Below are 23,049 nucleotides of genomic sequence, written 5' to 3' on the forward strand. Positions count from 1 at the left end.
CTGCACCTGCAGGCGTTAGTTACAAGGGGCAAGTTGCTTCTGGCGTAATGTGCAGGGTCTTGTGTCCATAAGAGCCACTCTCTAGAGGGGAACTAAGCCCTCAGCAAATGGCTGCTGAGGATTTAACTGCTGCTGCGCCAAATGGGAAGCGGCCCTCTAAAATCTGTACGTTATAGCAGCAGTTTGTAGTGTTAAAGCGTCTGCTGCGTTGCGCTGCAGCAGCTAGTTCGTGCTGCAGCTAAAGCCGAACAGGAATAGCTCAGCAGCGCCGCAGCAGCAACGGCAGATGTGCTGCAGCATGGGCTGCTGCAGGGGGCCCCGCTGCTGCCCCACAGCCAGCGAAGCAAATGCAAAAGAGGGGAGGGGGGCCCCTCTCATGAGGGGGTACTGCTCTTAGGGGGGGCCCCCGTTAGGGCTAGCCGCTGGCCTTAACTACCAAAGCCACTGCAGCGTTAGGGCTGGGGGCGGCGCTGAGCCCTACGGCCCAATCTATCGAAATTAGTGCTGCGAAATTCTAGGGGAAGCCGCGCTGCTGCTGCAGCTGCTGCTGCTGCAGCTGCTGCAGCGGACACTGCGGCTGCTGCTCGTGGTGCTGGCTGCTGCTGCAGCTGCGCGTGCGGCAATAGAGTCACGGCCACAGAGGCCCTCTAAAGGAGACACAGGGCCTACTAATTACTCTAAAGAGGCACTAGCTAATGCTTTAATAAGCTCCGTAGGAACGGCAGCAGCTTTGCAAGAGAGACTGGGGAGGCGGTGAGCGACGAGCTCTGGGGCAGCGGCAGACAGCAGCAAGCAGCGGGGGCCCCCACGGGGGCCCCCGAAACCAAGTATTGGGGTTTCCCTTTGGCTGCAGCGGGAGCAGCAATATAATAAGACACTGGATGCGGGACCTGGCCACGCAAATGTATAGAGAAAGGAAAGCCGATGTGCTGCTGCTAGTCTTCCTCTAGCTGCTGCTGCTGCTGCTGCGGCGGTAGTCAGTGGGGGGCCGCGCCCGTTAGGGCCAATGGCTGCCCAAGGCCCCAGGGCTAAGTGTCTCTTTGGTTTGCCCTCACTAAATAATAAATTGATAGATATTAATTTTTATAGAAAGTTTGCATGCAGTGAAGGGAAATACGGAGAGACGGCCCCCCGTACAAGAACGCTGCGGACAGCAGCAGGAGCAGCCGCGGCAGCAGCAGCTGGTGTTGCGGCAGCGGCAGCAGCAGCGAGAGCAGCAACCTCGAGGCAGCAGCCGAAATATTTGGAACAATCAATACAGCAGCGGCAATTTCATTAGCGGTACACTCATTTGACGCCCTACGTCTCGCTCGCCGTGCTGCTGCTGCTGCTGCTGCAGCAGCTGAGGCTCTCTCACGTCGCCTTAGGGACCAGGGGGGACACGCGGCGCCCTCTGGGGCCCCCGTCCCCCCCTGAAGCTTCTGCTGCTGTTTATTTGCATCTCAGCCCATCTTTTTGTCCGTACTCTATCTCACAGGCCCCCGCAGCAGCAGCGCGGCGCTGCAGGACACAGGGACTTCAGCACCAACTCATCCCCGCAGTCTCATGGCTGCTCGAATATCGGGGGCCCCCGAGCCTCGCAAGGGGGGCCCCCCGTCGCGCGTGGGTGGGGGCCCTGCTGGGGACGGCTGCTGCTTCGCGGAAGCGGCGGCGGCAGCAGCAGCCGCAGCAGCAGCAGCTGCTGCTGCTGCTGCGGAGGAAGACGAGGCCGAGGCCCCCAACCCCAGCTGCAGCGAGCAGGGGCCCCTGCAGCCCCTAGAGAAGTGCATGGGGGCCTCTTCTCCAGACTCAATGGGCTACAGCAGGGCCCCGCTGCTGCCTGCGTGCTTGCATGCAGAAGCAGCAGCAGCGGGCGGCAGCGCGAAGGACGCTGCAGCAGCAGCAGCAGCAGCAGCAGCAGCAGAGGAGGCCAGGCCCTACCCCTGGCTCAGCAGCAGCGCAGCCTCCCCCTCAGCAGCAAGTGGCTGGCGCTCCCCCCCCATGTGCTGCAGCACTGCTGTGTCTCCTTCTTCGCGCTGCGAGCAGCTGTCTTGCTGCGGCTCCCCAGCCAGCCGCTGGGGCGAGTGCTGCTGCTTCTCCAGCCTGCAGCTGCAGCAGCTCAGGTGCGCAGACGCAGCAAAGATGCAGCTGGCTGCAGCAGCAACAGCAGCAGCAGCAACAGCAGCAGCAGCACCGCCCGACGCCGAAGTCGGCTCGGCGCCCCTGCATGCAGCGCCGAGCCAGCAGCAGCAGGAAGCGGCACGGGCCAGCAGCAGCAACGGCAGCAGCAGCAGCAGCAGCGACAGCAGCAGCAGCACCGCAGCACAAGAAGAAGCTCCCGCAGCAGCGAAGGAGCAGCTAGCAGTTGCTGCTGTTGCTGCAGACGGTGCTGCTGCTGCTGCAGGCGCTGCTTGCTGCTCTTGTGCTGCACCCGAAGCAGCAGAAGAGAACTTGACTTCGAGTCAATCTCCTCAGCAGATTCCAGAGGGACGCGGGACTGCAGCAGAACCTGCTGCTCCTCCAGCAGCAGCAGAGGCAGCGACAGCAGCAGCAGCAGCAGCTGCTGCTGCTGCTGCTGCTAACTTCAATGAAGCGCATGGCCCTGCCCCCAACCCCTTAAACGGCAGCGGCGGAGCTGACGCCGAGGCCGGTAGCACAGATGCTGACGCAGCAGCAGCAGCAGCAGCAGCAGCTGCTGCTGCTGCTGCTGCTGCAACTCATGCACCAGAAACTGCAGTGGCAGCAACGGCAGCCGCAGCAGAAGCAGAAGAAGCGAGAACAGAAGCAGCAGCAACAGCAGCAGCAGCAGAAAGTGCTGCCCCGCAGCCCCAAGCGCAGCTGCCTGGCAGCAGCACAGCTCCCTCTCCGGCTGACCAGGCGGGAGAGGCAGTGGAGGGAGAACCCTCAGCAGCAGCAGCAGAAGCTGCTGCTGCAGCAGAAGCCCCAGCAGCAGCAGCAGCAGCAACAGCAGCAGCAGCAGCAGCAGCAGATGAGGACACGGAGGGCTGGATCTCCGTGAAGCCGCGGCGCCCTCGCCGCTGGGCAGAAGTGCCCATTTCAGACGACGAGGACAGCAGCGGGGTAAGAAATTAAATTTAAAATTAAAATTAAATTTAAAATTAAAATTAAATTTAAAATTGAAATTAAATTTAACATTTAAATTAAATTTAAAATTGAAATTAAATTGAAACTAAATATTCAGTGGCCCTGAGCTCTCGCTGCTGCTGCTGCTGCTGCTGCTGCTGCTGCTGTGGCTGCAGTTCCGGCCCCAGAGGAAGCCCCACGGCCCCGCAGCTGCAGCAGCACACCGCCAACACCCGCGGCAAGGGGGCCCCCCTGCTGCGCGGAAGCCCTGCAGCTACGGGGAGAAAGCAACAGCAGCAGCAGCAGCAGCAGCAGCAGCAAACACGCAGCACAGACACACCAACTACACCTGCGTGTTTAGCGCAGCCGTGGCTGCGGGTCTCGTCAACCCCGGCCGAGACACGTGCGTGGCGCCTGCCGAGCAGCAGAAACAGCAGCAGCAGCAGCAACAGCAGCAGCAGCAGCAAACCAATTTCGAGGATGATAGGGGCCCGAAGCAACCTGGCGCTGCTGCCAACATCAACTGGGGCCCGTGGGTGTCTCATTCCTGCGGATGGTGCTTATGGTGAGCAGCCGCAGCAGCAGCAGCAGCAGCAGCAGCCGCAGCAGCAGCAGCAGCCGCAGCAGCAGCAGCAGCAGCAGCAGGACTAGCGCTAAGGGGCACTTGCTGCGTTTGCGGGAGCTGTTTGCTCAGGCACGACCCAATAGGCAACGAGGCGAGCGGAAGCAGCAAAAGCAGCAGCAGCAAAGGGCGGCTGCAGGAAGACTATGAAAGGGGCCTCGTGCAAATAGGTACGCCGCCCAGTGAAACTTGGACTTCACGGTAGCCACCCTAGCCTGAGCTGCTGCAGCAGCAGCTCCTGCTGCTGCTGCTGCAGCAGCTGTTGCTGCCTGAGCTGCAGCAGCAGCTGCTGCAGCTGTTGCTGCCTGAGCAGCAGCAGCAGCTGCTGCAGCTGTTGCTGCCTGAGCTGCTGCAGCAGCTGCTGCAGCTGTTGCTGCTGCTGCTGCTGCTGCTGCTGCTGCTAAAGCGAAGTGCAACGTTTGCTGCTGCTGCAGGCCGGGCTGCGTCTTTGCGGGCAACGCTGGAGCTGTTTCAGCTGCTGTCCCACAAGGCTTTGAGCCCCCCTGTGAACGTGGCCGTCTTTGTGGGCGGCTGCGCCCCCCTGTGGGAAGATCCTGTGAACAGGAGGGGGGGCCACTTCGTCATAAGGAACCTCGCAGGGAAGTCGCAGGCCGTGGTGAGTTCCTGCTGCTGCTGCTGCTGCTGCTGCTGCTGCTGCGTTTTGTGGCTCGTGCGGCTGCACTGCGGGGCCGGCTGTGGGGGAGGTGGGGAGGTGGCGCTGCTGCTAGTACAGCTGCTGGCAGCATATCGTGGCATGAAGGGAAAAACGCGGGGGAAGCTTTTTTCTAATTAAAAAGACCAATTCAGCAGTGCTGCCCTAAAAGAGTGCTGCTGCTGCTGCTGCTGCTGCTGCTGCTGAGACTGCGATTTCGCGCATTGGAGCTCTTGCTGCCGTAGACTGCTTACACATTTAACTGAAGCTGAGAGAAGCGCTGACGGCCTTAGAGCCAGAATTAAGAAATTAGCAGATTGGAGGGGAAGCTAGCAGGTAGCGGAGGCAGCAGCAGCGCAGCAAGCAGCAGCTAGAAGTGGGGTGCTTCGCGCGCATGTGCTGCACTTGCAGGAGGTGTTTTTGCTGCTGCTGAGATCCTTAGAGCAGAAGCAGCAGCGCCACAGACGCACCTTGAGGGCCCTTCTCTCTACTCTTACTGGAGTGGTACTGTGTTTGCGCAACAACGACAAAAGCCACAAAGTTGAGGTGAGCAGTGCCGCAGCAGGAGCAACAGCAGCCGAGGCAGCAGCAGCAGCAGCAGCAGCTGAGGGTGCAGCAGATGCTGCAGCAGCGGGGATTTGACTTTGTTTCTATTCCGGTTAATGTGCATAGAGCCAGATGAAACTGCCAATAGCGTAGGGTGCCTTCGAGTCTTGAAGTGGCCCTATTATTCCTCACCTGCTGCTGCTGCTGCTGCTGCTGCTGCTGTGCTGCCAGGTGTGGGTGGGGTCGACTGCGTGCCAGACGCTGCGGCAGCAGGAGGCGCAGCTGCGGGAGCTGTTGGGCTCTGCTGCTGTGGGGCTGCACCGGTTGGACTTCGCCTTTCTTTCGCATGAAGCTTGCCTTAATAAAAACCAAAGAAAGGTGAGGGGGCAGAAAGTTTCAATTCCCAATTCCTGGCTCTCCAGAGCTGCTTCACAGGCAACAATAAGAGAACGAAGAAGCAGAAACACAGCCTCGCAGCAAAAGCAGCAGCAGCAGCAGCAGCAGCAGCAGCAGCCTATCCAGCAGCTAGCAGCGGAGGGTCTTTATGCATTTTCGCCTTTCCTGTGTCTGTGTCTCCTGCTGCAGCTGCGCCTTAAGCCGCAAAAGCGGGAGCCCGAGGTGGCGCCAGCGGGAGCTGGGGAAGCAGCGTTGCCTGAGCAGCAGCAGGAGCAGCTGCAGCAGCTGCAGCAGCTGCAGCAGCAGCAAGTAGTGCTGCCTGCTTTGTATTCAGGAGAGAGAGAAGCAGGGGCAAGCAGCTGCAACAAAGCAGCCTGCGGGGATAGACTTTGCGGGGAAGGAGCCACTTCGACTTGTGAAAGTGTGAGCACAGACACAGGAAGCTCCCGCCGCAACAGCAGCAACAGAGGGGCCTTCAGCAGCAGCGGCAGCAGCGGCGGCACCAACAGCAGCAGCAGCTGCTGCAGCACCAGCTCCAGCAGCGGCAGCAGCATTTCAAGTCTCTGCTGCGACGCGGGCGTGTCGACCCGCAGCTACAAGAGTGTCATTCTTAGAGGCACTCAAACAGGTAGGCAGGTACGGTGGTGCGGCGGCTCTGGAGCCTCGCCGCCGCTCGGGCTTTTCGCGAGCAGCAGCAGCAGCAGCAGCAGCAGCAGCAGCAGCAGCAGCAGCAGCAGCAGCAGCAGCAGCAGCAGCAGCAGCGTCGCAGAGCCGAATTCGGGGGGCGATGAGAAGAAGTCGCCGCTCGCGCCAACGGCTCAAGATGTACCTCAACTCAGTAAACAGCAGGTCCAGGGGCAACAGCAGGTGCCGTTGCAGCAGCGAGAACGAGCAGGGAGCAGCAACAGCAGCACGAAGCCACCGGCGCTGCATTCAGGGGCACTGGCTGCTGCTGCAGGGAAGGCCGGGGGAGCTGCTGCTGCTGCTGGAAGAGGGAAAGATGCGCCGCAGCCACCCGAAGGTGCACAGGCTGCTGCTGCAGGTGCAGCAGCTGCAGCAGCTGCAGCAAGCAGCCGACTTCCCCGGGGGGCTGCCAGTGTGGGCCGGAAACAAGGCAGACACAAACACCCACGGAGGCAGTACGGGGTAGGACTTAGCCACAGCGAAAGCCTGCGGCCCGAGCAGCAGCTGCTGCAGCACTTATATGCATTCAATGCTAGCGAAATCCCTGACTATTTCTCAATGCAGCAGGCTGCATACCAGGGGCGGGCTCCGGTGTATCAGAGCTACGCTGCGTGCGCCACTGCTGCTGCTGCTGCCGACCAGGCTGCTGCTGCAGACCAGCAGCAGCGGCAGCCAGCAACTCTGTGGGACTTTCCACCTTTGTCTTCCTCTGAAGCGGCCGCTGCTGATGCTGCTGCTGAAGCTTCCCTTCAGAGCCACGAGCAGCAAGAACGAAGACAGGCGCAGCTGGCGCCAGGGCATGGAGCAGCAGAAACAGCTGAAAACAGCAGCAGCGTCAGCAGCACACCTGCAGTGAAGCAGTTTGCTTTTAATCCTTATGCTCCGGGATTCGTAATGCCTTCTGTTCCTCTCTCTGCCCCAACAGTGGCAGCAGGGGGTGCTGCCGTTGCTGCTGCAGCTGCTGCTGATGTTGGGGAGGAAGTCAGCGAGCGCTGCTCGGCGGAAGCGGCTGAGGCTTCTTCGACTTTGCTGCTACAGCCTCCCGCCGCTGCGGATGCCGGCAACCTTCCCTCCGCTGGGGCTGCTGCTGCTCCTGTGGAAGCCGAAGCCGCAGCCGCAGCAGCAGCAACAGCAGCAGCAGCTTCAGAATACATGGGCGGGCTCCTGGACGCGGACTTCGTGGACCCCCAGGACCCCTCGTCTTTGCTGCTGATAACGCTGATGCTGCACCCGGCTCTTGACGACGGCAGCCCGCTGCAGGTGCCGCTGCTGCCGCTGGCCCGAATAGAAGGCGGCGCAGTTGCTGTGGAGGCAGAGTTGGAAGCTGCGGAGCAGCAGCAAGAACCCCGCAAGAAGGAAGCGGCGAGTCCTTCGCGTCTCAGCCTGACTCTGGACTACGAGGAGGTCACTCAGACTCTGTCAGTTGACATTCAGCAGGACTAAGGACGCATTTGTCTTCTTAGTTTTGCTTTCTTTTCTTTTTCACATGAGCGCCCACACATGGCTTTGCCCGACGCCCTGTTGTTACCACCTCACCAGCTCCACCACCTCCAGACGGACCCTCTGAGGGACAGACACTTTTCAGAATTTCAACTTTAGGACTCTCTAGCTAGGCAGCTGCTGCTTCCGCTGCAAAGCCTGCAGCAGTAAGCGAAGCCACAGCAGCAGCTGCAGCTGCGGCAGCAGCAGGTGCTCTCTGCAGCAACTTGGGCGGCAGGCGAGTGTGCTGCGCCAGCTGCCGCCTGCCTTCTGCACCTCCATCTTCAGGCCACGCGCCGCAGTCTCATTTTTCTGTCTCTGAGGGCTTAGCGCAAGGCGAGAGGCCCAGCCGCCTCTCGGCACTGCATGCTGCATCTCTCAGTCCTAGCAGCAGCAGCAGCAGCAGCAGCAGCTCAGAGTGCCACAAACGTTTTAGCCAGGTTTGAAGGTCACCACCCTCCGTCACTTTCGCTCTTTGAACCCACCCGAGCCCCTGCACTTGTGCTTTTGCTCCGCTTTAATTACCTTCGCCGCCGCTAGGCTGCCTCTGCGGCCTGTAAGTGCTGCGGGGCAGATTGGAGGCTGTTGACTGTGTGGGGCTGCGAGAGCGCTGGGTCAAGTGCAAGTTGACTGACGCGGGAGAGAAGCAGTGGGTCCTCCAGCTGCTGCCGCTGCTGCCGCTGCTGCTGCCCTCAGCGCTTGTTTTGTTTTGTTTTCTTTTGTTTTCTCCGAGGGCAGCAGACCCCCTGCATGCGCCAACTCAGTGTCAGTGTGAAGAGCCAGGGAGGGAGGAACAGGCCGCCCCAAAGACCGAAGGCGAATAGGTCGGGCAGCGTTTCCTTTTGCATTTCTTGTGGGCTCGCAAGAACACGAAGCAGCAGCAGGCCTGAATGGCTGAAGCTTCCCCAGAACCCGCTGGCGAGGCGGTCCTCTCGGCAGCGCAGCCGGGGGAAAAATAGGAAAGCACGGGGGCTTCAGAGCCGCGCCAGCTGCATTTGAGGCAGCGACGCTTCTTAGTGCGCACCCAGCACGCGGACCCCTTTTAAGTGGTGTTTCCGTTTACGGCTTGTGGCTGAGACGCAGCGCACCGCAGCTGCGCTGGAGCCCCACCAGCTGCTACAGGTGCCAACAAGACTAGTGGATCGCAGATGTTTCTGTGCCTATTTAGCAGTTTTTAGACTCACGAATCCACAAGTACACGGCTCAATAGAAGGGAAACACCCGTGTCTAGCTAGCTACGGATCGCCAATAGGCTACAGCAGGGCTTAGAGAAGCACTTTTAGCTAGAGCTGCGCTGGGGCTGGCAGCAACACGAAAATATGTCACCCTAAACGACCTTCGCCGGACTCAGTGTAGCTAGACACGCCTGCAGCTATGCAGCTCTACTTCAGCCGGTGTCATTCATTTCTTATGCTATCAAGTTCAGCGCGCTCGCTGATCCCGGCGTAGTTAACCGGCAGAGGCGGCCCGACAGTACAAGCCTGTACACGGTGCAACGCCTCCAGCAGTAGCAGAATATGAAGATTCTGCCGCTGCAGCTTTTCTGTAGAGTCTGAAACGACAGCAATATCGGTGATTCTCCCTTCCCCCTGTGTCGATGCTTCCCGCTCCCCCCTGGTGCCTAAGCCAGTGAGTGATACTACAGCGTCAGGCTCGTTTTGGCCCAGTCCCGCCACTATACCTCCACCTGCTTCTCGTGCAAAAGCAAAACGGGATTCGGTAGTTTCCGCTGCCTATACCTCGCAGCCGGCACGATGGGCACTGAGGCGGCACCTGCGTGTCAGTGCCGTGTCAGTGCCGGCTCGCGCACTTATAGCCGCAATTTTATGCATGCTGCGAAGGGCAGCAGCAGCTCGGAAATGCAACGAGGTAAGTGGGGGCGCCTGCGCGTGGCTGCGCGTGGCTGCGCATGGCTGCGCGCCTGCGCCGCGCAGCTTTCCCTGTTGTGGTTTTCGCATTCGCCTCTCCCATCCTCGTTTGTCGGTGAAGTTCTTCTACCCTGTCGTTGCCTGTTGTTGTTCAAACTGCGGCGCCTGCTGCAGGACCTTGGCCTTGACAAGCACGCCTCGCTGCAGCGCGCCCTCGAGATTCCTTGAAGCGCGTGTACACCTTGCCTGCCGGCGTCTGTGGCCAGACCGCGCTGTTGAAGAGTTTTCCCCACCTTTCTGTGCAGCGGCAGTTGAAACAAAAAGTCAACAGCGCAGTCGGGGATCCACGAAACGGTAATGGTTCAGTGTCTATCACCAGGAGGTCGACGAGAGCTTCCCACAGCCCTGTGTCGATCCCAATCGGATATGCTGGCGCCTTGAGCACTTGCATATAAAACAATTTAAAGAAAAGCGCCATGTGCTAAATGGCGCCCGTGCAAATACTTTGCTAAGCAGCACATGCACTTTCTCGGGGATACAAATCTCCATGAGTCTTCATGGATACAACTATTATTCATGTTTCTCAGAGGCCGTGCGGAACCACCGCAGCGCCTTAATCCGGCTTCCCAGGGAGGCCAAGGCGCTTTGAAATGGGGCTTCGTCACAGATCAGCTCGTTGGAGGATGGCCCCGACTTTACCTCTGGGGGCACAGCGGTGGTGACGGCGAACCGCTGTGCCTTGACTACAGCCACTGTAGGCCCAGTTTGAAGTTCAAACCGAAGGAGATTCACGTCTCCTGCAAATAAGTCGGATGAAACAGGCGCTTTGCCCGCTGCCTCCTCAGGGGCGAACGCGTCTACTGCAGGCCACGAAGAAGCCTCGAGATCGGCCTGGAAAGAGAATACCTTCGTCTCCACAGCCCCCTCCCTTTCGTTCACCAGGCGGCCCAGTTCCAACTGGAACTTTACGAACAGATAGTCTGCGAAAATTAACACAGCCGCAGCTAACAATTAAAGAAAGCAAGAGGCTACAGAAGACACAGAGAGCTACAGTATAACCCATTCAGGCAACTGGTCTTGTTCTCTAGCTAAGAAGCCCATTTTGCGCTCTTTGTGAAAACAAAATGTGCAGCCATAGTCAACCCGCAGTGTGACGGCGAGAAGAAACTCGCTGAGAAATCCCCTGTGTTGAAATCCTCCCCGCCCGTATATACCGCCACCACAGCAGCAGAAGACAAACACAGTGGCGACGACTTAGCCGTGAAAAGCCACAAAGCCAGAAGAAAAGGGACCAAGAAAAGCTGAAGGGGCAGCAAGGAGGCGAAAAGATGGAGCCAAATCTGTGCAAGGGCTGGCAAGGCAAGAAGAAGACAGCCAACGCCGAGACTGACCATCGGAAAAAGACCAGGAAGCTCCCACTCCGCGGGTGGTCTTGCCCCAGCCTTTGCTGCTGGCGCATGCAAAGGTGGGGTACCGCAGCAGCACCTCGCTTTCATGTTTTGCTGGCCACACCAGCAGCAGACTAGAAACTTGGCCGACGAACCGCAGCTGCACCGACTCTCGCGCCCGGTCTGACCACACCCCACAAACACAAGCTTCTGCTGTGCATCTCCAACAGAGCCTTCAACAGCCAAAGGCTAAATAGACTAGCCCTAGCTAGCTAGGCGGTCTAGCTGGCTAGATAACCACTAAATTTCCGCCTCTGTAACGCCTGCAAGGCCTACACTGTGCGAGCAAGGCTAGTGGCCTAGAGTTCGAGGGCAAGAGCTACGTGGCAGTGGCCTCACCGTAGAAGCAGGTGGGGTTGTTGTTGGCGTTTGAGTCTGTCTCGTTCTTGCCTAGCTGTCCCACATGCAGCATAACGAGGCGGCTGCCCTCCGCGTCTTCAAAAGCTTCAAAAGCCTGAGCCAGCCACAGCCGCAAACAAACCTGTGAAGCCAAGCCCCGCTGCATGCGCTTTTGCTGCGTCGCCCAACGCATGCACGGGAAAGCAGTGCGCAGCTGAATCTCGCAGCCCCAGGCGCAGCAGCTAGTGCTGCGCTGCAGCACCAGCTGCTCAAACCTTGTGCTGCATGCTGTCACTCAAGGAAAACTGAGACTGGGGCTGCTAAGTCTAGAGGGCAGAGCCGTACCGTCCAGGCCTTGGCTAGCCAGTGGGCCAGCGCGAATCTGTGCACAAGGCCGAACTCCAGGGCCTGCACTTTGGCCTGGAGATCTGCCAGCGGCGAGAAAGGCACCTCCTGCCCCGGGCCCCGCGTGACTTTGGTTTGGTGCTGCAGCGAACGGCTGGTCGTGAAGATGAAGTCGAGGCTGTTTGCTTCAGACTTGCTTTCCCCGGTGCCCGCGGCTGCGCCCGCGCTGCTGCCTTCTGATTCTGACTCTGTCACCCCCAGCGCCCCCGTGAACTCCTCCTCAGCAGACTCGGCGAAAGTTTGCGTTGAGCCCACAGGCCCCTGCGAGTCGCTGGAATGCGAAGGCAAGGGTGCTGCGGCGGAGTCCTCAGGGGGGTCCTGCTGCTCCGCGAAGGGGGAATCTATGCTGTCTTCCTCTATCCCCGCAGCCCCCTCGTGGGGGTCACCCCGGGGCCCCCTGCTCCCGCTGTGGCTGTCAGGAGCGGGGGCCCCCATATGAGGGCCACTCACAAGCAAGCCCTGCTGCCCCTCGCCCCGTGTGTGGGGCCCGGGCCTCGCCTCGGGCAGCAGGGCCTCCCCAGAGCTGCTCTTCGCGCTAAGACGCTGCAGGTACTGCAGATATGCAATTGGGTCACTGTGGTTGCCGTAGCTGAAGTCGCAGCGCGGCAGCCGCCGCCGGGTGCTGCCCTTCAGATAGCCCAGCGGGCTGTTTACTACCATTTGCGAGCAGATCGGGTTCAGAGTTTCCAGCTCCTCGGGGGCCTCATAAGCCTTTCAGCAGCAGCAGAAAAGCAAAAACACACAGCAGGCACGTGGCGGCAGCAGCGGGAAAACAGCCGCCGCAAAACTTACAGATAGACCCTTCTTCAGGGCCCTTGAAGCCAAACACTAGAGTGCAGAGAGCCAATTGTGTGCAGACCTGAGTGGCTGCTGCAGCAGGTAAACTGCGCCCGCTGAGTGCACCGCCCTGCGGCTGGGCTGCTGCTGGGGCCCTACGAGTGCAGCTTCTAAGGCAATTTAGAAACTGGAGCTGCATGCATGCAACTGAGGGCCTGTGGGCGGGCCAGGGTCTTAAGGCGGTGTTTTGGTTGGCGCTAATCAGAGCCTCTTTGCCCACACGTTGCTGCAGACGGCTGTGGACCTAAGCCCTACTAGGGTACTGCTGCTGCTGCTGTTGCTGCTGCTGCTGCGGCTGCTGCTGCTGCTGGTTAGGAAGGGCGCCGCAGGCCCCTGGACTCACCAGTACAACGGTGCTGCCGAAGTGGAAAGCGCCCAGTTCTTGCCCCATGCAGAGTTTGACGGGACTTGTGTAGTCGTAGAGGTAGCTGTGGCGGACGAGGCCACAGTGGGGGGTAAAAAGAAAGCGATTTTGGTCGACGCGCTTTCTGTAGAAAAGCTCGATGCCCCCCACTATCTGCGCAGCCACGAAGGTCATGGAAAAGAAAAGGGGAGGCCCTCCTGCGTTTCCCGGATGCCAAGTTCCCTGCACTGAAGTGCGTTCAAACGAGTCCAGTATATCCCGTTTGCTCAGCACAGTGCGGCGGACCTGTCGAGAGCAGCAGCAGCAGCAAAAGCCGCAGAAGAAGCGCCTGTTCGCAGGCTTCGGGGCTGCGCACCCGCGCTGCTGCTGCTGCCTGCAGCTGCGCAGCAGCCGCTCTCAGGGGCGCTTTTGCTGCTGCTTTCCCTACAAGCAGCAGCAAAGTCCACCCGCCTCACCGAAGGAAGACAGCCCGGCATGTAGACGTGGCGCAGCGCCCGCCAGTCCGCAGCAGAGTGAAAGCGGTGATAGTCGGAAGGCGACAAGTAAAAGATGTGCACATGCAGTCGGTGCTTCGGGCTCTGCAGCCGCAAGTTCATGTTTGTGCCGCGCCCAAACAAAAACTGAGACAAGTTAAAAGTAGTGCCTTTGATCTGAACGCAACGCAAACCCACGCACCAAACCACCAACGCAAACCCTAGCCCGACCCTTCCCCGCTGGGCCCTACGCGAGCTGCCTGCGCGCTCTGCTGCTGCTGCTGCTGCTGCAGCGTGCAGCGGCGCTCCAGTGCTGCTGCAGGCCGCAGCATTTGCTGCTGGGGCGTGCAGCCCTGAGCCCCAGGATATTATTAAAAATGCAGCGAATATATATGTAAACAACGTTTATTATTTGTATTCTAATAAGAAAAAAACAATAATCTTTTACCCATCTATTAGTTAAACCTTTTTTCAATACGTCCTAAAGCGGCTTACTTGGGGAATGCGGGCGCCGACGATGTTTCCGTCTTTGTCGGGTTTGATGTAAAAGGCATTTTGCAGCGCCGAGTCCGCAGGCGACACCAAAATGGCCTCGCTGTCTATGGGCCGCAGCACTTCGTAGTTTATGGGCCGCGAAAAGAACAAGTCAACTGTGGGAAACAGCCGCGGGGAGCCCGGCCGGAGCTGCAGCAGGCTGAAGGCCTCTTCCAAGTCTGCAGCAGCCGCAGGCGCTCGAAGCCAGGCGTGGGGGGAAGCCGCAGCAGCAGCAGCAGCAGCAGCAGCAGCGCAGCGGGGCCAGCAGCAACTGGCAGCAGAAAACAAGCAGCAAGCAGCTGGCCCCAGCGCCAGCCACCCCAGCCACCCAGCCAGCAGCAGCCGCAGCAAAACTGCGGCCAAATGGACTTCAAAAGGAAACAAAGACAACAATCAAAAGTTCCTGAAAGTGCTGCAGCAGCCCCGGGGCACCCCCGCCTCAGCTGCCCATTTGTGTGGGCTATGGGCTCTCCCGGCTGCGGCCTCCCCCTCTGTGACTATTGCCTGGGGGGCTCCCTTCTGTACATTTCCAGAGGGTGTTGTTAATTTTTTAAATTCTTTTGAAAAATGCCTTTCTAGCTTCTCACCAATGTTCGTAGAGGCCCAAAATTTCCAAAGAAAACACCGGTTTAGCCGCATCCGCGCCACGACGCCGACGAAGCGGGAAAAGAGCCGCGAGTTGTCCGCGAAAAAATTGCTAATGTACCTTCTACCTACAGCAGCAGCAGCAGCAGCAGCAGCAGCAGGCAGAATGGCAGCAGCATTGTGGCACAGTGAAAAGCGACAGCTGCAGCACTAGCAGCAGCTCAGCAGCGCCACAAACTCGGCAGCTGCGCCCGCGAATCCACAGCAAAGATGGACAGCAAGCAGCAGCAGCAGCAGCAACAGCAGCAGCAGCAGGCACTGCAGCCTCCTAAGCCTCACCGTATCGCCCAGGAGTCCCTTCGGGCGCAACTGGCTGCAGCAGCCACAACACACAGACAAATTGCAAACTGCACTTTTGCTTCTTGTCCCGTTCTTTCAATTTAATCAAAAAGGTCTTTTATAAAGGACTTGTGCTCGGATGCCAAAACTTCGTTGGACTTTGAAATAATTTTGTGCTGCTCCCAAACCTCGGGGTGACCCCGTGCGGGCAAACACTGCATCCAACCGCTCAGCAGCAGCAGGGACAACGGAAGCAGCAGCAGCAAAAACAGCAGCAGCAGCAGGGGAAACGGAAGCAGCGGCAGCAGGAAGAGCAGCAGCAGCAGGGCAACAGCGGCAACGGCAGCAGGAAGAGCAGCAGCTGCGGCAGCAGCAACAGCAGGGGCAACAGAAGCAGCAGCGGCAGCAGCAACGGCAGGGGAAACAGAAGCAGCAGCAGCAGCAGCAGCAGGCGGCTGCTGCTCACGGCCTCCTCGGGCTCGACGTGGACAGTGGTCTCCCTCATAAGGGCTTCCCCGTTGGGCCCCCGGAACCACTGGACCACAACAAGTGTGGGGTCTTGTTCAGTGAGAGGGTCTTTGGAGGCCCTGGCTGCGAGCATGAGGGCCTCGGGGGGGGCCCCCCGGGGGCCCCCCGAGAGCAGCGCCTGCTGCAGCTGCTGCTTGCCCAGCGCGGAAACTCTGAAGGGGATTTTGGCCCCGCAGAAGTAGCTACTGTCCTTCCGAGGAGCAGAAAACAAATTAATTGGAAAGTGTTTCAAAGAGCCTTTCTCCGCGTCTTTGAACTCCACTCGAAAGTAAGTTTGCTGCTGGAAAAGCTGCTGCAGCAGCGCGTTGCTGGGCTGCAGCAAAGTTGCTGCTCGCCCGTCGGGGCCCCGCAGCCACGACGGGGAGGCCCCCGGGCTCTCGCTGAGGGCCCCCTTTACCCCTTCTATTGTTCGGGACATTCCCTGCTGCTGCAGCAGCAGCAGCGGCAGCTGCTCCAGGCCCACCCGCGGCAGCACCTCCAAAAACCGCGTGTCCAGCGGAAGCCGCTTGCTTCCGGCCTGCGCAGCAGCAGCAGCAGCAGCAGCAGCGGTGGCAGCGGCAGCAGCAAGCCTGGAAGCAGCAGCAGCACGGCGCGGCTCTCCGCAGCAGCTGCTGCTGCGGCGCTCGGGTCTGCTGCAGCGGCCCCGCCCCTCGGGCAGCAGCTGCTAACGAAGTTGTGGGGCCAGTGGCCCCACAAAAGTGGCTTTAATGGATTTGCGGCTAAGAGAGGCGCTGCATGCAGAGCACTAGAGCTCATACGAACGGGGTGGACCACTGGTCTGTCCTGCAACTTTCCTTCAAAAGCGAGACACTATCTTTGTCTGAGACTTTCTTTTGTGACTTTCTTTTGTATTCTGCGCTGTCTGTAGCTGCTGCAGTGCCTGCTGCTGCCCGCAGCAGCCGGGGGCAGCCCCGGCCCTGCGGGCGCACGCAGCGGCGGCTGCGTGACCAGTGGTCCACTGGTCCACTGCTGCTGCAGCAGAGGTCCACCCACCTTGGCCGCAGCGCGGAGGCGCGCGCCGCTCAGCAAGCGCAGCGGAGTGAGGCGGCCAATGCCGCCCCTCCACAGCTGCAGCTTCGCCCAGAGGCTCTCAGCCTTCAACTCCACAGCGCCGGGCCAGCCAGCGAGTGCAGCAACAGTGGCGGCGAGGCCCCCGAGAGTGGGGGCCCCCAGCCACTTCACGCAGGCCCGCCGGGGCCTGCGACGCAGCAGCAGCAGCACGCAGCAGCAGCTTGCAGCAGCAGCACGCAGCAGCAGCACGCAGCAGCAGCACGCGGCGCGTCTCCCTGCTGCTGCGCCCGCTGCAGCGCAGCGGCCCCTCAGGGGGCCCCACCCAGCGGGGGCCCTTCTGGACAGGGGGCGCGGGGCCCCAGCGGGGGGCCCCCCCGCAGCGAGCCCCGCAGTGGCATGTAAGGGCAGAAGCAACACTCCTGAAAGCGAAGCAGCAGGGCGGGCAGCAGAAGCACTCACGACTTGTAGAAAGATAAAGTAATAGCCTCGCCCGTGCAGTCTAAGAGGAGGGAGTCGTCGGTGCCGGGCGTGGTGGTCTTGGCCGTCGGGCTAGAAAGCAGAAACAGCAGGAGCACCAGCCCCAGCTGCAAACTGCGAAGTAACATCTTCGCAAAGACCGGAGTGCATGCACACTGAAACTCTGCGAAATAGTTCAAGTCTTCGGGAGGATTCCGCAGAGGACTCCCCGCAGCTGGGCGATCCGGGAGGCCGGTGGAGCCTAAATGGCCGCTGCGGGAAGAAACCCGGGAGCCCGAGACACCCCGCCTACGGACTTAGACTAAAACAAAGACAAAAAAGCTGCAAAAAGCCGCAGCAAAAATGCAAGCCGGCTAGCTGCTTGCAGCAGTTGCACAGGCAGCAGCAGGCCGCTGTCTCGAGGAGTCCGCAAGCCACGGACCTGAAAGCAGCAGCGGACGCTGCAGCGCAACTTATGAAACTTGTCCAGTCTGAAGAAAGGGAAGTCCAAATTCCTAAGTAGAATTAATAAAATCAAATTATAGTTTTTTGTGAGTCTTCACTGGCTGAGAGGCCGCTAGGGAATCGGCAGAGCTGCAGCACGCCTTTGAATGACCACCTCCGTGTCCTGGGCAAGGTTCTGCATTCCTGTTTAGTCCGAGATACCCCACTTCCCTACTTAAATGTACTTATTGAATCTCACTGCTTTGTTATTTACTAGAAGTTGGGGGCACTAAAGCAGCGAATAAGGCAGAAGAAGCCCCAGAATCCCCTTAACAGCCCCCAGAGTGCCAGGGGAACCCGCAAACGCCCCACTAAGCAAGCTCCTAGCTGCTGCAGTGACGGGCCCACTCTAAGGGATGAAGCTAATGCAAAGAAAGAGAAGCTCTGCGCAGAAATTGCTGCTGCTGAGCAGCAAAGGCGGCAGCCCCACACAAAAGCTCCCTGTTGTGGCCCTGGTCTCACTCCTAGAGAGTTTAGATAGCAGCAGCAGAAGCCACAATCTCGAAGAGAAACTAGCAGCAAAACTCTGCTTCAGCTGGCGCAGCTCAGCAGCGCCAGAGGCCCCCTTTGAGTGCCTGAGAATGGCAGCTGCAGCGCCGCTGCTGCAAGAGCCCGCAGCAGCAGCACGAAAGTATTGCCTGAGATCGGGCTGGGGGCGGCTGCAGCAAATGCTGCTGGCCCCCTGGCCTGGGCAATTTGGCCCGCAGGCCTTGCGGGGGCCCTGCAGCAGCTCTTCTTTGAGGCAGTTTCCCACTGCAGCAGCTACGCAGCCCCCTGTGGGTCTTGGCTCAGCAGCAGATAAAGCTCCCCCAGATTGGGGCCTCTTAGCTGCTGCAGGCGCCTCTTGGGGCTGCCAGACAGAAAGGAGTTCCTCTTGAGAATTGCCCAGGAGGAGCTCCTTCTTGGCTTGGGGATGCAGCATACACTGCTGCAGCAGTGCTGCAGCAGTGCTGCAGCAGCGCAGCATACACTGCTGCAACATTGCTGCAGCAGTGCTGCGGCTCGCTGCCGCTCCCCGTGGCAGCAGCAGGTCACAAAAGAAAGAAGCATTGGGCTTTCCTCCAGCTTCCCCTGTGGCTTCTACAGAGCTGCTGCAGCTGCTGCTGCGCTGCAGCAGCTCTATAGAGCTGCTGCAGCGCAGCAAAAGCCCATTTGCATTTTGGCATTTTCAAACTTTCTCCCTTTACCTGGCCATAGGCCTGCAGGGCTACAGCGAAGTAAGCTGGCCGGCAGCGGGGCCAATTTCTGGGCTATGAAAGCTGGGGGCCCCTGGCTGTGTGCCCCTGCAGGGGCCCCCAGAGCGACTTTAATACTTATATAGGCTGGCGGGCTGGCGATCTTTGTGGGATTTCGTGGACTGGGGGCTTTTAGAGAATTTGCTGAGGGTCTGGGGGCCAGCGCATGCACTGGGGCTTTCAAACTAGCGGTGTTACGGAATCTAGCAGCAGGGTAGACTGCTGCGTGCTGCATGCAGTATTTGCTGCTGCTCGCAGCCTCTATTAGTCGCCAATTCTCGAAACTTTATCTACACAATGCGGGCGAAGGGCTTTGAAAGCTTTAGCTGAAAGGTTGGGGGGCAAAGCTCCTGCAAAGGCGCAGCCTTTCCTGTGCGCAGCTGCTGCTGCTGCTGCATCTTTTGCTGCAGCGGCGCTACCTCTGCAGGTTTTGCCCTCCGGGGCCTTCAGTGCAGCCACAAGGCAAAAGTGGCTGCAGATATCTGTGGCTTATTGGGGCAAAGGTTAATGTGCGGGCCAAAGCCCTTACTTTAGGCTGCAGGGCCAGAGGCAAAGTCAGAGCCTTTGGGGATGAGCGCTTCGCCTGTTTGTGGGGCCCCCAGGCTTGCAAACAAATGAAATAAAGCCTTTTGCCTCCAGGCCAATTTTGTGGCTAAGAGCAGTGCTGGGCTGGTGGCTCGCTCTATGGGCTATTTTTGTAGGCTTCACTTGCTTTCAGTATGGAAGCAGGCGGAGCCCCCACTGCCCCTCACCTCTGCTGCTCTTAGGCTTTTTTCAGTGAAATTCATTTAATTGGAAGCTGGTGTTTTATCCCAGAAATAACATCAAGATCGAGCAAGAAAAGTTTACGGGCGGGGCCCCGGGAAGCTGCAGGGCTGCATGCGCCCAGGGTCACTTCCCGCGAGCCCTATTGAACTCTTCGGGATATCTTCCTCCCCTGACTTCTCACTGCGGCGTTTTGCCCGGAGTTCAAGTCAGAACATGCAAAAGCTGCAGCAGCACCCTCCAGAGGGGGCCCCCCAGCAGCTACCAGCGTCTTCTTCCCAGGGGGCCCCCGTGCCCACCGCTGCCCCCACCCCCAACACAACACCCCCCCAAACGCAGCCACAAAACCCCTCAGAAACTTCTGCTGCGTCTCTAGAGCCTCTCGTGGGGGCTCCTGGGGGCCCCCTGGGGGCTCGCGAGCCCCCGGGGTCACTCCTCGAGCCCAGCTCCTGGGGGGCCCTCAGGGGCCCCCCTTCTCAGCCAAACCCCACTTCAGAAGAGGCAGCACCGACATCTCAGCCTCAAGGCCCACTCAATGGCTTCCAACAAGTCCCATTTCGCCAGGAACAGCAGCTGCTGCTGCAGCAAATTCAGCAGCAGCAGCAGCAGCAGCAGCCCCCGCGGTCAGCGGCGCCGCAGGCTGCACAGCAGCAGCTTCCTTTCTACCCACATGTGCCCACGCTTCAGAGCCTTTTGCTGCAGTCGATTCCCCGGGCCTACGAGCAACAATACCAGCAGCAAGAGCCGCCGCAGCACGAAGCCACACAGCAGCAGCAGCAGCAGCAGCAGGAAGCCACACAGCAGCTGCAGCCCCAGCAGCTGCTGCAGCGGCCTGCGGGGCAGCCCCAAGGGCCCACTGATGGTTCCATCAGGGGGCCCCTAGCAGCACTGTCGGGGCCCTCGATGGTGCAGAGGCACCGGGCCTCGACGGAGCAGGCTGCTGCTACTGCTGCTGCTGTTGCTGCTGCTGCTGCTGCTGCTGCTGCTTCTGTCCCAGCAGTAGCAGCATGGCCTGCAGACTGGGACAGGGGCGTCAGAGATGGAGAGGGACCCTCAGTAGTTCAGCCCGGAGACCGCAAAAGGAAGCCTACAGGGAAAGCTGCTGCCTCCAGGCGCAAAGTTGCTGCTGTAGATCCGCGGCAGCAGCAGCAGCAGCAGCAGCAGCTCCAGTACAGGGAGCAGCCTGATGTCAGCCTGCTGCTGCAGCAGCAATACGGACTGCAGGGCCTTCCGGTAAATGTCGGCGTGAGCGCGTCGGCGAGGCAGCAGCAGCAGCTGCTCATTCTGCACCAGCTGCTGCTGCAGCAGCAGCGCTCGCTCTTCCAGCACTCTGAGAAGCAGCAGCAGCAGCAGTGGCAGCTGCTTCAGCGGGATTTGCCGCTGCTGCAGCCTAGGGAGCAGCAAGCGCAGCAGCCAGGCGACAAGTCCTCTGTGCCTCTTGCTTCCTCCCAGCCTTCTGCTGCCGCAGCAGCAGCAGCAGCAGCAAGGCACACGCTGCAGCAGCTGCAGCACCTACATCAAGCTGCCCTGCAGCTGCAGCACAAGGAGCTGGGGCTTTCGATGCGCGAGCTAGAGACCCTCTACCTGCCCGTTCTGTGGAGCTCCAGCAGCAGCAGCAGCAGCAGCAGCAGCAGCAGCGCCAGCAGCAGCGGCAGTGCCAGCAGCAACAGCAGCAGCAACGCAGGGGAGGCGTCTCTAGGGAAGTATAGCAGCTGGAAAAGAGACAAGGGGACTTTTTTTGCTGCTGTTGGCGAGGGCTGCTGGATGGCGTGGCCAGCTGAGCGCCAAAACAGCAGCAGCGAGTGGCTGCAGCAGCAGCTGCAGCAGCAGCAGCTGCAGCCGCTGCTGTCGTGCGTGGTGGGGGAGAAGGAGCAGCGGGCCCTGCTGCAGCACATGTGGTGCAGCGGGGCAGACGCCGTGGAAGCTGCTGCTGCTGCTCTGCGGGGGCCCCCGGGGGCCCCGGGGGCCCCCAGCTTTGTTGATATTGTAATGAGGCTGCCCCCGCCTTGCTGCTATTCCTGGTCTGTAAGAAAGAAGGGGATTTTATTTGTGTGGCGGCATGTAGCAAGTGGGGAGCAGCAGCAGAAGCAGCTGCAGCAGCAGCAGGAGCCACTGCTTCAGCAGCAACAGCGGGAGCAGCTGCTGCAGCAGCAGCAACAGCTGGCCCCGTAGCAGCAGCAAATGCTCCACGGTGGCATCCGCAGTGTAGTTGCTGCTTTTTTCAACACAGAAGTAACAGATGTCCACTTCCCAAAGAAGAAACGGACCAGTCTCAGCAGCAGCAGTTGCTGCTGACAGTGCTGCTGCTGCTGCTGCAGCAGCAGCAGCAAACAAATGCAGTACAGATGAACTCTGCTCCCAATTCATGAGACAAGGGCCTCAAAAGCACGCTAGGAAGTACCCTCTGAGGGCCCCTCTTGGGTTCTCCAGGAGGCCCTTAGAGGGGCCCCTTTTTATGCCCCAGAAGGGCTTACAAGAGGTGCCTAGGGGGGCCTCCAAGAGGCCCCCAAGCGGGTTTACAAGAGTCCAACAAGGGCCTCCAGAAGGCCCCTAGGGGGGCCCCCAGGAGGCCCCTACGGGGGCCCCCAGGAAGCCCCTAGGGGGTCCTCCAGTAGGCCCCTGGGGGCCTCTAGGAGGCCCCTAGGCGGCCTCCGGGGGGCCCCCAAGGGTCCCTCGGCAGCTCCCACTTGGGGGGCTGTGGGGCTTCTGCCCACAAGTTGTAATGACGCAAACAAGCTCACAGGGGCCCCCATTTTGGGCTTGGGGCCCCCCGAGGGGCCCCTAAAGGCCTGCGGCCGCAGCCGCTTTGAGGGGCCCCTGCGTTGCTGCTGCGGCCAGCCCAGACAGTGGCTTTTGCAGCTCATAGCCCGCGGCGCTAGTACTCAGCAGGCACTGCAGCTAGCTATCAATGGCTGCCGCAGCTAGCCACGCGGAGCCACAGCTAGCCACAGGAGCAGAAGCTAGCCGTGAGGAGCCACAGCTAGCCACAAGGAGCAGCAGATAGCCACACAGAGCTGCAGCTGGCCATAGGGAGCTGCAGCTAGCCACAAGGAGCTGCAGCTAGCTATAAGGAGCTGCAGCTAGCCACAAGGAGCTGCAACTCGGCACAAGGAGTGGCAGCGAGCCGAAAGGAGCCAAAGCTGGCCACACGAGCCGCAGCTAGCCACGAGGTGCCGCAGCTAGCCCTAAAGAATCGTAGCTAGCCGCAAAGAGCCGCAGCTAGCCACTGGCGGGAGGTCCCCGGCAAGACTCGCAGTGCACCTTTAGCAGGCGCATGCAGTAGAGTTCCTGCTCAGGTTTAACAACTAGGGCTAGCTGTGGCTAGCTGCGGCTAGCTGTGGCTGGCCGTGGCTAGCTGGGACTAGCGGTGGCCAGCAGCAACAACCTACTGCGGGGCTCCCTGGGGTCACCTGGGGCTATCTGGCTAGCTGTGGCTAGCTAGGGCTGGCTGTGGCTAGCTGTGGCTAGCTGTGGCTAGCTAGGGCTAGCTGTGGCTAGCTAGCCAGCTAGAGTTCACTTAATATCTCTTTGCAGTTAGTGTTGTCTTCTCAAGCCAACAGCCACCAGTGAGGCTTGAGGCCTAACAGAGCCTCAGCAGCAAAAGGCTACGACTGCCCCTTCCGCAGTTTCCTGCAGGAAGTAAAAAGCGTTACGAATTCACTTGGGGGCCCCAAGAGTGCCCCACGGGGGCCCCACGGGGGCCCCAAGAGTGCCCCAACGGGGCCCCACGGGGGCCCCAAGGGGGCCCCAACGGTCGCCAGGGGGCCCCCAGGGGGCCCCCAGGTGCCCCTCAAGAGTGCGCGCGGCGCCCGGCGGTGAAGAGCCGCAGTTGCCCCCGCGGTCCCGGGCCTGCGTCGCCTTCGCCTAAAGCGCACTAGTGCCCTCCCGCTCCCCCCCCCCCCCCCCCCCCCCCCCC

The 23,049-nt window shown here is 60.1% G+C and overlaps 6 protein-coding genes across 6 annotated transcripts in view; 2 read left to right on the forward strand and 4 right to left on the reverse strand.

Annotated features, from left to right (window-relative positions):
• Positions 1–1,545: 1,545 nt before the first annotated feature.
• Positions 1,546–7,406, forward strand: ENH_00008270 (hypothetical protein, conserved; the record flags this gene model as incomplete). The annotated part of the gene is made up of 7 exons (XM_013584121.1): positions 1,546–3,060; positions 3,240–3,628; positions 3,758–3,855; positions 4,120–4,301; positions 4,749–4,883; positions 5,115–5,261; positions 5,469–7,406. The coding sequence occupies 7 exons, from the start codon at positions 1,546–1,548 to the stop codon at positions 7,404–7,406; spliced, it is 4,404 nt and encodes a 1,467-aa protein (XP_013439575.1).
• Positions 7,407–9,252: 1,846 nt separating this feature from the next.
• Positions 9,253–9,788, reverse strand: ENH_00008280 (hypothetical protein, conserved; the record flags this gene model as incomplete). Its single annotated transcript, XM_013584122.1, has 2 exons — positions 9,253–9,607; positions 9,712–9,788. The coding sequence occupies 2 exons, from the start codon at positions 9,786–9,788 to the stop codon at positions 9,253–9,255; spliced, it is 432 nt and encodes a 143-aa protein (XP_013439576.1).
• Positions 9,789–9,880: 92 nt separating this feature from the next.
• On the reverse strand, positions 9,881–11,263 carry ENH_00008290 (hypothetical protein; the record flags this gene model as incomplete). The annotated part of the gene is made up of 3 exons (XM_013584123.1): positions 9,881–10,290; positions 10,702–10,881; positions 11,098–11,263. The coding sequence occupies 3 exons, from the start codon at positions 11,261–11,263 to the stop codon at positions 9,881–9,883; spliced, it is 756 nt and encodes a 251-aa protein (XP_013439577.1).
• Positions 11,264–11,388: 125 nt separating this feature from the next.
• On the reverse strand, positions 11,389–12,877 carry ENH_00008300 (phosphatidylserine decarboxylase proenzyme, putative; the record flags this gene model as incomplete). Its single annotated transcript, XM_013584124.1, has 2 exons — positions 11,389–12,213; positions 12,683–12,877. 2 exons carry the CDS (start codon positions 12,875–12,877, stop codon positions 11,389–11,391), a joined length of 1,020 nt encoding a protein of 339 aa, XP_013439578.1.
• A 6,370-nt stretch (positions 12,878–19,247) lies between these two features.
• On the forward strand, positions 19,248–21,305 carry ENH_00008310 (hypothetical protein, conserved; the record flags this gene model as incomplete). Its single annotated transcript, XM_013584125.1, has 1 exon — positions 19,248–21,305. The coding sequence occupies one exon, from the start codon at positions 19,248–19,250 to the stop codon at positions 21,303–21,305; it is 2,058 nt and encodes a 685-aa protein (XP_013439579.1).
• A 1,485-nt stretch (positions 21,306–22,790) lies between these two features.
• The window catches only part of ENH_00008320 (hypothetical protein, conserved), a gene marked incomplete at both ends in the record, with an annotated part of 1,315 nt that continues 1,056 nt past the window's right edge, over positions 22,791–23,049 (reverse strand). Inside the window, one exon of the mRNA XM_013584126.1 lies at positions 22,791–22,997. Coding sequence (XP_013439580.1) covers positions 22,791–22,997 — 207 coding nt within the window. The remainder of the gene's footprint in view (positions 22,998–23,049) is intronic.

The sequence above is a fragment of the Eimeria necatrix genome, genomic scaffold, assembly GCF_000499385.1.
Source record: "Eimeria necatrix Houghton genomic scaffold, Enh_scaff123, whole genome shotgun sequence".
Classification (NCBI taxonomy): domain Eukaryota; phylum Apicomplexa; class Conoidasida; order Eucoccidiorida; family Eimeriidae; genus Eimeria; species Eimeria necatrix.